The sequence below is a fragment of the Pan troglodytes genome, chromosome 1 (genome assembly GCF_028858775.2).
Source record: "Pan troglodytes isolate AG18354 chromosome 1, NHGRI_mPanTro3-v2.0_pri, whole genome shotgun sequence".
NCBI lineage: Eukaryota > Metazoa > Chordata > Mammalia > Primates > Hominidae > Pan > Pan troglodytes.
The window spans coordinates 122,603,141-122,614,377 of NC_072398.2; the positions used below are offsets into that span (position 1 = coordinate 122,603,141).

Sequence of the window (11,237 nt, forward strand, 5' to 3'; positions counted from 1 at the left end):
GCATATCACTTGAGGCCAGGAGCTCAAGACCAGCCTGGTCAATATGGCAAAACCCTCTATCTACTAAAAATACAAAAAATTAGCTGGGCGTGGTGACACACGCCTATAATCCCAGCTACTCGGGAAGCTGAGACAAGAGAATCGCTTTAACATGGGAGGCGGAGGTTACAGTGAGCCAAACTCGTGCCACTGCACTCCAGCCTGGGCGTCAGAGTGAGACTGTCTCCAAAAAAAAAAAAAACAAAAAAACAAAAACACACACACACACACTCTTCAGATTTTCAAATTTCCTGGGCTCTTCTGAAAAATCAGGAAGACCTGCCCATTCTGTACCTTCATTCTGCCCAGCTATCACTTCCTGGCTATCTTCCCTCCTTTCCTGATGTGTATGTCTGATTTGGATCCTGATCTAGATCAGTGGGAAGCATCCACCCCCACCAACACACATACATGTGCATAACATATTATATATAAGGTGTAGCCAAAGGGAGTGTGTTGTATTTGTGAAAGACACTTGTGGATGCAGAACAAAGGTGGGAACACTGGTCCTTACAATCTGCAACCTTCTACCAGGAATGTAGACAATCCATTTGGGCATCCAAGGGAACACTGTAAGTCCTAGAGGAGCCAGGCCATTTCCCTAGGGACCGTGAAGCTTGTGAGAGAATGAATGTGGGTACCTTTCCTCAGCCTGACTTGCTTTCTGGAGTAAATTAGGGATTACCAAACCACTACTTCATGTAAAAATGTGGTCTTACGTATTAAATCAGCAAAACAACACAAAATGTCACTAGACATTAAGCTTAAAAATGACATTTCTTTTGAACAGTGCTTGTTTGTATTTTAATAATAATGTATTTATATTAATGTGGATTAGGTACATATTTAAAACGTAATAATGGTTGTGAAATAAAATTTCCTTTAAAGATAAAATAAAAAGCCAGGTGCAGTGGCACACACCTGTAGTTCCTGCTACTCTGGAGGCTGAGGCAGGAGGATTGCTTGAGCCCAGGAGTTTGAGACTTGCCTGGGCAATATAGTGAGACTCCCATCTCTGATAATATAGAAAAAGTAAAATTAATAAAATAAAAAAATACAAAAAAAAGGAAATGAGAAGGGAATCAAAACAATACACTACAAAAAATAAAAATAAATCAAAAATAAAAAGTTCATGTCTAAAAGATCACATTAAATTATAATGCAAAGGTTTGGTCCTTCAGCTGACCACATTTTTAAAAAATCCACCTTTTAGCCCCAAAGATTTTCAAACATATTTCATTTACATATTTGCATTATATAAAAAGTTACAAATTATAAAGAAATTATTCATAAACTCTTCCAGAGAACATTAAACAAACCATAGTACATAATTGGTCTCTACTATCATTTTCCTACAGAAAGGAAAACTTACAACAAAAAGAAAATATTGTCTACAGACAGTACTATGGCTGGTATATTTGAGTATTTTCAACTGAAACTTGAAATGGTCATCAGAGTTAAAAACATTTTAAAATAAGGATTAAAAGTCATCCATTAAGACAGCAATAGTCTTACCTGTAACGAACATGAAAAGAATGGTCTTCTCTCATGCTTATCAAATTTTCCTCCATCGAGTCATATTATAAGCTGAATAAAATAAAATTATTTTATTTTGTGCCAATCCAGTCCTTTACAATGTAGAATTGTTTGTAGAACATTGTCCGGTTAGTATATTAATGAGTTGGTGTTAATACATCCTAAGCTCCTGCTTCTTCTTTATTAATAATGAAAGGAGGTCAATGTCAGACAGCTTAAAGGTTCAAAATGTATCCCAAATCCTTGCATCTCTGGCCCTTTCAGCAGCACTTCAGCAACATTTCTGCAAAAGGAATACAAGATGCTTTGCTTGAAGTCCTATTTTCAAAGAACAACCTACAGTAACCCTGAGCTGTACGTAATCACAAGCTAACTCTGCAGACTGCTGTCATGTCAATCACTACAGAAGATAGCACAGGGCTTAACTGTCATCATGGAGCTTCTAAATAGGGGTGGGAATAGATGAGATTTGAGAACTGTAATTTTAAAAATATGTTTGAAATTTAATACTTTTATGTAATATTTTCTGCTATAAACAAAAAAGAACAGTATGTATCATATTAGCATCTAAAAACAAAATTGCTGCTTCAAACTTTTAAAAACTACTATTAACAAATCAAATGAAAATTCAATAATTATTTGAAATAGTCAACTCCAAACTCAGTAAATTTATTTCTTCAAAGAAGATATCACACTGATACTTCGGTTATAGTTGGATTCATTTGCTTTCAAAATATATTCTACTTAAACTCTTTAAGGTCTTTAAAATGTTTTTTTATTAATATTGGGTAGGTACAAAAGACATTTGGGAAATATGTATATGGTAAAAAGAATGACACAACAAACATTTATATAACACCATTCAGTCTACAATAAGAACATTACCTGCCTTTAAAGTCTCCTGGGTAGTCCAACCTAACCCATCTCCTTCCTTTTCCCTCTAAGGTGATTTCTAAACTGTATTTTGTTCCTTATTCCTTTGCTTGTCTTTACAACTTTAACACGAATGTCAGTATAGTCCTAAATAAGATACCATTCAGTTTTATATGATTTTGCTGAACATTGTTTCTGAGATTTTTCTCAATTGTTGTGCATAGCTACAACTTGCATGTATATTCCATTGTATACCAAATGTATTTTTCATTCTGCTGTTGATGGACATTTGGATTATAGTTTTTTGGATTGCTGTTACTAACAGTATTAATATTCATGCCACTGCACTCCAGCCTGGTTGACAGAGCAAGACCCTGCCCCAAAACAAAATGAAACAAAAAACTACCATGAACACTGATATTAATAACTCAATGTACTAGTTAGGGCCAGGTGCAATGGCTCATGCCTGTAATCCCAGCACTTTGGGAGGCAGACACAGGTGATCACTTGAGGCCAGGAGTTCAAGACCAGCCTAGCCAACACGGTGAAACCCTGTCTCTACTAAAAATACAAAAATTAGCCAGGTGTGGTGATGCAAGCCTGTAATCCCAGCTACTCAGGAGGCTGAGGCATGAGAATCACTTGAACCCGGGAGGTGGAGGTTGCAGTGAGCCTGAACCCGGGAGGCGGAGGTTGCAGTGAGCCAAGATTATGCCATTGCGCTCCAGCCCAGGCGACACAGTGCAACCGTCTGCCCCCACCAAAACAACAACAACAACAACAACAACAAACCCTCAATGTACTAGTTAAGCAGCTAAAGAAACAATAAGCAGATGAAAAATAATAAAGAGAAGTTCAGAGAAAAGGAGGACAAAATGAGCAGCTCTATAATATATCTAATAGGAGGGTGAGAAAGAAAAAGAGAGGAATAAAGGTAAAATCTTCAGTGATAAAGACTGAGAATATTTAAATAAAAATGAATCCATACCGATACATTAGAGAGAGCTACAGCACATCAGATATAAACTATAACCTCTGAGATAACAGTTGAGAAAGACAAAGAAGGATATACATATACATATATGAGATAAATTGGTAGATATACAATCATAAAGTCCTGGAATCTCAGTGTTATAAACAATCCTAGAGGTCAGTTAGTCCACTATCTTACTATAGCATTCCTACATAGGTCATAAAGCAGCTAATCTTAATTTTGAATATTCCTGTAAGAAAATCGTTCCATACTTTGAGCAATTCTTCCATTTCTACCCATTTGTTCTACTTCTTCCTTCTGCTGCCATATACAATAAAGCCTAATTCCTCTTCTATATAACATCCTTTTAAGTATTTCAGCTATATCATAAACCAGACTAATGAATACTCACTGCTCTGTTAATTAAGTACAGCTAGAAGTTAATAGGGAACAGAGCAGAAGGTGAAAGGAGGGAAGGTAGAAAGAAACAGCCTTGGGAATACTGATGAAGTTTCCAAGAGGAAATGAGGTTTTCACATTAATAACAAGTTTAGCATGCAAGAAACACAAAATAGTACTCCTCTTATCTCTTCCCTTGGCCAACAAAGGAAGCACTATCTTTTGTTGTTGTTTTGTTTTTTTAGAGATGGGATCTTGCTATGTTGCCCAGGTTGGAGTACAGTGGCTATTCACATCACAATCATAGCACACTGCAGCCTGGAACTCTTGGTGATCCTCTCGCTTCAACCTCCCAAGTAGCTGGGACTACAGGTGCATGCCACAGCACGGGCTAGGGAGCAGTATTTTAAGAAAGAACAAAAAGGTAGCAGCTATCAACACATCAAATAGCATCTATCAACACATCAAATCTCTTTTCCTTTTGTTCAGAATTCCACTGTGCCTCTTTTTTCCTTAATAAAAAAATTAATAAAGGGAATTAGTGTGGATACTCATTGCAATAGCTCCGAAGGCGTCTAGATTACACAAACAGCTAAACTGGCAATGATATTATCTCCTGTTATCCACTATGAGGTTTGGGCTGTTATTTATAAAATGGAGCAGAAAGAGAGGTATTAGAATTAACTTACCTTAGAATTAAATTAAATTATAGTAGGCCCTCCAGATCTGTGGGTTCTGCATAGTGGATTCAACCAACCGCGTATCAAAAATATTCAGGAAAGAAAATGAAAAGTTGTGTCTCTACTGAACATGTAGACTTTTTTCCTTGGCATTGTTCCCTAAACAATACCATATAACAACTATTTACATAGCATTTACATCGTATTATGTATCATAAGTAATCTAGAGAGGATTAAAAGTTTGTGGGAAGATGCGTATAGGTTATATGCAAATACTATACCATGTTATATAAGGAACTTGAGCATCCATGGATTTTGGTATCCTCAGGGAGTCCTGGAACCAATTCCCCACAGATACTGATATTAAATTTAAATATTTTTCTTAGGTAGGCCCGGTGGCTGACATCTGTAATCCCAGTGCTTTGGGAGACCAAGGTGGAAGGATCACTTGAGACCAACAGTTCAAGACCAGCCCAGGCAACGTACAAGACCCCGTTTCTACAAAAAATTGAAAAATCAGCCAGGTGTGGTGGCCTGTGACTATAGCCCCAGCTACTTGGGAGGATGAGGCAGGAGGATTGCTTGAGCCCAGGAGTTGGAGGTTATAGTAATCGATGATTGCACCACTACACTCCAGTCTGGGCCACAGAGTGAGACCCTGTCTCTAAAAAAATAAAACAAAATATTTTTCTCATCCATGAGTTCTTAATGAAATTCTAAATTTTGCAATTATAAAATGTTAATTTCATACTCCTTAAGATGTAAACATGTAGCATTTACATGTTTCACAAATTAACAAATAAGTAAATGAATATAAATAAAGTTGCAAAATATTTTACTTGATGAAAACTGCATGTAGAAAGAACCATTTCTAAGACCATTAAAATAAGCAAGAAGACAGAATGCTATTCACTATTTCAATAAGAGCAATTTATAATATAGTCTTACTATTCTCAAGGGAAGAATATCTTTAAAAGTGCCTCTTACATTACAATCTCCATAACAATTAGGTAGCACTTCACACAAAAAAATATTCACTGAACAAACAAGCAATTCTTGATTCATGATTCATGTTTTAAGAACTCTCGAGGCCGAGGCGGGCGGATCACGAGGTCAGGAGATCGAGACCATCCTGGCTAACACGGTGAAACCCCGTCTCTACTAAAAATACAAAAAATTAGCCGGGCGTGGTAGCGGGCGCCTGTAGTCCCAGCTACTCGGGAGGCTGAGGCAGGAGAATGGCGTGAACCCGGGAGGCGGAGCTTGCAGTGAGCCGAAATCGCGCCACTGCACTCCAGCCTGGGCGACAGAGCGAGACTCCGTCTCAAAAAAAAAAAAAAAAAAAAAAGAACTCTCTAGCCAATTTAGCAATAATGTGTTCACTCACGTTCCTCATTACATGGAGTTAACAAACCTACTTCCTAGATACAATGTGTGTGTATATAGTGTAAGACTAGCAAAATTTGCAACAAATATTAAATTACAAATTTGATCATTAGGATAAGAAAATTTAATCACAGGACGAAGAACTGGAAAATAATTTGTAGGTTTGAAAGGATATTGAGAAGTCATCAAGTTCAACCTCCAACCTCCATTACTATTTACAACTAACAATCTGCAAGGAACAAATCTGTCTCTTAATAGCATCTTCCAAGCAATGCTCCAAAAACCTCAAAATTAACAAAATTGCTAGATCACGGCATCTAACCATAAAGAAAAGGCAATCATTTTTTCCATATCCCGGGAATTGACAGAGACATATAGAAAGATCAACTAGTACATAACTCTAACTGCCTCACATTTAATTATCTGATTAGGAAGTCAAAATAGACAGACTCCCTTTAGACAGCTAGGTGGACTTCCAGGCACTGTCCAAGGTATGCAATCAGAGCAGACAAGAAAGGCTAGCTCTTTATCAAAATCCTAGCCCTGCTTTACTCCACTGGCAGTAAAAAGTTTGCAAACCAGGTTACATTTTGTGCTTCTTCGAATTTATCTAAACTATCTGATCCTGACTGCCACTTAAATGCCAATAACTTTTGGTCTGTTTCTTTGTTTGTTTTTGGTCTGTTTCTTCCATCCATGGATCTACACAAACTGGTAACATTCATCAGACAATAAATATAATTTACTTTTCTTGCCACCAGGTTAGATCATCTGAACTATATATAAACCTTTTTGGTAAGCATAGCCATTTATTATTACCAACGATGGTCAGTCATCAGCTTCAATCAATTAATACATATACATAATTTTAAAGCTCAATAGTGAAATAGAAAAGAAATGGTCCTTTCCACTAAGCATTGTTTTTTTTTTTTGAGACGGAGTCTCACTCTGTCGCCCAGGCTGGAGTGCAGTGGCGCCATCTTGGCTCACTGTAACCTCCACGTCCTGGGTTCAAGTGATTCTCCTCTCTCAGCCTCCCACAGGTGCCCAGCACCACGCCTGGCTAATTTTTGTATTTTTAGTAGAGACAGGGTTTCGCCATGTTGGGCAGGCTGGTCTCGACTCCTGGTCTCAAGTGATCCGCCCACCTGGGCCCCTCAAAGTGCTGGGATTACAGGTGTGAGCCACTGCACCTGACCCAAACACATTTTAAAGCAGAAATAAATCCCAAATGCAGAAATATTATAAATGCTTAGAAAGGGTCCCTAGAGAGTTTGAGTTTAGAATTCTCCATAGGAAAATATATTAAACATGATTTTGTCTTCTCTTCCCAAAAGTTATCACCATTCTGTGGGAAAATAAATGTTACTATTCAATAATGTTTTGTGATAATATGGGAATAATAATTCTAACTGAAAAGGACCAGGGAAAACTTTTTGGAAGCAAGGAATTTTGTACAGCACCTTGAAGGATGGGTAGATCTTATTAGCCAAATGAAGGAAAGGCATTCCAGTCAAGGGAAAAGAATGGCTCAAGAAAAAGGGAGGGTAGAAATGCACAGAATGTGTTCCAGGATAAGCACACAGTATTCAGAGTAGTGAAAGAGAAGGCTGAGAAGGTAGAACAGTAACAAATTGTGAGGGACTCTGAACATGTGGCAGAAGCATATATTCATATTCAGCTCCCCCTTTTTTTTTGAGATGGAGTCTTGATCTGTCACCCGGGCTGGAGTGCAGTGGCGCGATCTCGGCTCACTGCAACCTCCGCCTCCTGGGTTCAAGCGATTCTCCTGCCTCAGCCTCCTGAGTAGCTTGGATTACAGGCGTGTGCCACCACACTGGGCTAACTATTGTATTTTTAGTACAGACGGGGTTTCACCACGTTGGTCAGGCTGGTGTTGAACTCCTGACCTCGTGATCCGCCCACCTCGGCCTCCCAAAGTGCTGGGATTACAGGTGTGAGCCACCGTACCCGGCCTCAGCCTTTTATTTACACAATGGGGAACCTTGCTGGTATTTTTTCCCCACAAAGGAATAGCCAAGTTGGATCTCTGCTAGGAAGATAAACCAGCAGCAACATATAAGGCAGGAATGGGGAGGAAAGAAAAATACTACAAAAACTCCAGAAACAACTACTGAATAGGAAGCATTTTCTTGTCATCTCACAACACCAACGACATTGCTTTGCACATAAGAGAGGCCCAACAAACTTTTATTTCTTGTCTGGGAAGAAGACAGGAATTATGACGAGGCCAAAGAATCCTATAATAGTGAGAAAACCGGACTGTAATACATTTCTTCTCCACAGTAAAGATTCTATTCATATTTATGTAAGAAACTCAGAAAAGTCTTACTCTTCACTTATGTTTTGTATAAAGATGATTAAGAAGATATTGAAAATATAATGTGATTTATAAGATGATTTATAAAATAATGAAGCAAGATAGTTCCAACAGAAAGACTGAAATATTTCTGCAAAGCTACAACAAAACACAGCACCTAAAGGCATCTTTAAAGTAGAACTTGTCCCTACAAATGGAATCCAGAGACACAGCAGAGATTTAAACAGACACACAGAAGCAATACAGCATGTGCTTTGGGATCAGGCCATGATTTGAATCTCGGCACAGTGACTTATTAGTTATATGATCTTACGCTAAACTCTCAGTTGGTGTGGGCATAATGACACTTACCTAAAATGTGCTGTGATAATTACAGACATGATTTATAAAGCACCTGACCCAGCACCTGGCTCTGATACGTAACAAAAGTACTCAACATAGTGCTGTAGTAATAACAGTAACTGTTATTATAAAATAGACATATTTAATATATATTCAAATAAATTTAGAATAACCTAAATCTATGTCAGATTTTCCATTTTAAAATTCCAGAGAACGAATTACAAATTTCTAAAGATAGATCTTAGAAATATTTTATGTTTATGAAAAGGTCATTTTTAAAACTACTATATCTTAACACTGTTTTAATTAGTCTAGTAAGCAAGTCTCAGATCTATATTAAAATATGTTTGTAACACCGAATATCTGATTTAAGAATGTAAGAAAATACAACTAAACTGCTTATCTGGCCAGAGAGGATTTTGGAGACATGCCTCTACAACAACATCACACAACTTTTTACTTTGAAACCGCTCCAATACTTAAATTATAAGTAATAGCCTGGGAAATAGCTTGCGAAAACGACTCCGTGGTAGTTGTAAAGAGAAGTAGGTGTGAGACCACCCCTAATCCCTGAGGCCCCCCTCTCCTTACACACACCATGTCAACCAACAGTGATCTACCCTTTTTAATGTTGTTTATTCACTTCTAAACAATCAACTAAAGCTGCTCCTGAATAGTGAGAACCCAATCAAAAGTGGTATTTATCAGAAGCAATCACACCGGCTATTATCAGGCCAGAAATCTTCGGTACACCCTTCTAAAGTGGCAGCTTGAAAACTCAGCTCGGTTGGTCCTGCTGACTTCCAACACACCCCACGAACGCTCCAATGCAAACCCGATAGAAAGGAAAGCCAAGAACCTACTTCGTTTAATTCTACGGTGTGGTTAAATTATGCATTAAGGCCAATAAAATTTCCATCCTTACTCGTTTTCTTTAACAGAGTTCAAATGCTACTAGTTCAAATGCTCTAATTGGTTACTATTAAAACAAGGAAATTACAGATTTTTTTTTATTCGAAGGTATTCTATAGATTTCAGGAAAGAGTTTTCTTAACGTTTTATGTTTACTTACTCTTTTTGCAGCAACTACCAATTTCTATGGTAAATCGACCAGTTGGTGCCCAAAAGTTCACTAATTTATGCACGGTCAAGGCAGGTATTTGCCATAAACTGCCTGGTTTAGGTAGGACGCGCCCGACTCCAAGTGATTGCAATCAGCCTCGGAATGAATTCCACGGGGATTCGGGCTTTAATTCACAATTTGTTACTTACATTCAGAGTGGTAAGAAGTCGCTGGACTCTAGTATAGTTTTTATCTTAAAAAAAAAAAAAGACTCAGGAGTGAGGCTCTTAACGCTTTACTCTCATTTTAAGACTTTCCGACAAAAAAGCAGCAACTCCTCAAGCCGAGTTTCTGGTTTCTTGAGCATCGACGCCGCGTCCCCGCAGCGCCCACAGGTCCCGCAAGCCCCCAGCCCGCCTCCTGCCCAAAACAAAGGACGTCACCCCCAGACCTCTGGACACAGAAGCCCCACACGCATGCACCCCTCCCTGTCACCTCCCTCCGAGAGCCCCTCAAACGCCTCAGACCCCGCGTCGCGGAAGCGCTCACCTCCCGCGGGCGGGCGGGTCCCGGGTACGCGGTGAAGGTGCAGCGGCGGCCGCCTCGGGCGACAGGCGGGTGGTCACGGCCCCTCCCCAAGGCAGGGGCACCGCAGGAGGCCGGCGCGCCCCCTGCTCCCGCCCCCGGCAGGTCACGTGGACCAGAGCTCGTAGAGCCCCTCGCTTTCCCGGAGCGTCCCTCCGCCACCTAGGGGTCCCGCCGCTCCGCCGGTCTCAACGCCGCCCTCCTCTGCGCCTGCGCCCCGGCTCCAGGCGCTCTCATTCAAACCGACAACGCCCCGCGTCTTTCGGACCGGCCAATGGCGGGCGGCGCAGCGGGGCGGGGCGGGGCGCTGGTTGCCCCCCTCTTCGCAGTCCTGGCGAACCGTCTGCGTGTCAAGGTGACAGGGGGCTTGGGAGCTTGGTCCTCCTGTGCTCCGGGACGTGTCCTCAACCCTCAGACTGAAGTTTCTTTCCTGTCCTCTTCTTTCTTCTTCAGACACTAAAAAGTAGAGCAATAAATATTGTCTAGAGTTGGCCGGGCGCAGTGGCTGACGGCTATAATCCCAGCACTTTGGGAGGCCGAGGCGGGCGGATCACCTGAGGTCGGGAGTTCGAGACCAGCCTGACCAACATGGAGAAACCCCGTCTCTACTAAAAATACAAAATTAGCCGGGAGTGGTGGCGCATGCCTTTAATCCCAGCTACTCAGGAGGCTGAGGCAGGAGAATCGCTTGAATCCGGGAGGCGGAGGTTGCCGTGAGTGGAGATCGCACCATTGCACTCCAGCCTGGGCAACAAGAGCGAAATTCCATCTCAAAAACAAAACAAACAAACAAAAAACATCGTACAGAGTTCAGATAGAGGCTGGCCTAGATCCCTTTAAAAAAGGAGCGCAAAACCAGCGCCGCCTTTTTGGAAGACTTGGTGCTGCGCTACAGAATGAGTGTCCCAAGCGGCAGATGCGGGATATAGAAGAAAAAGAGGCCTCTGTGGAAGGAACAGAGGGACCGTGTGAAAACTTGAACAAGGCAGCCTCAGTTCTTGAGGCTGTGCCCAACCCTGG

General features: G+C 40.5%; 1 protein-coding gene across 10 annotated transcripts in view; it reads right to left on the reverse strand.

The window, feature by feature from the left end:
• Positions 1-10,505, reverse strand: part of GPSM2 (G protein signaling modulator 2) — a 56,107-nt gene extending 45,602 nt beyond the window's left edge. For 2 of the 10 annotated variants that reach the window (XM_063816233.1, XM_063816239.1), the window contains exons 1-3: positions 10,182-10,413; positions 9,842-9,885; positions 1,555-1,626 (exon numbers count right to left, since the gene is read on the reverse strand). In XM_063816233.1, coding sequence (XP_063672303.1) covers positions 1,555-1,610 — 56 coding nt within the window. In that variant the 5' untranslated portion in view covers positions 1,611-1,626; positions 9,842-9,885; positions 10,182-10,413. Of the gene's footprint in view, positions 1-1,554; positions 1,859-4,509; positions 4,587-9,641; positions 9,886-10,181 lie in introns of those variants that run through there. The other 8 variants (XM_009426928.5, XM_016923732.4, XM_009426937.5 and 5 more) reach the window with 8 other exon arrangements.
• Between the last annotated feature and the right edge of the window lie 732 nt (positions 10,506-11,237).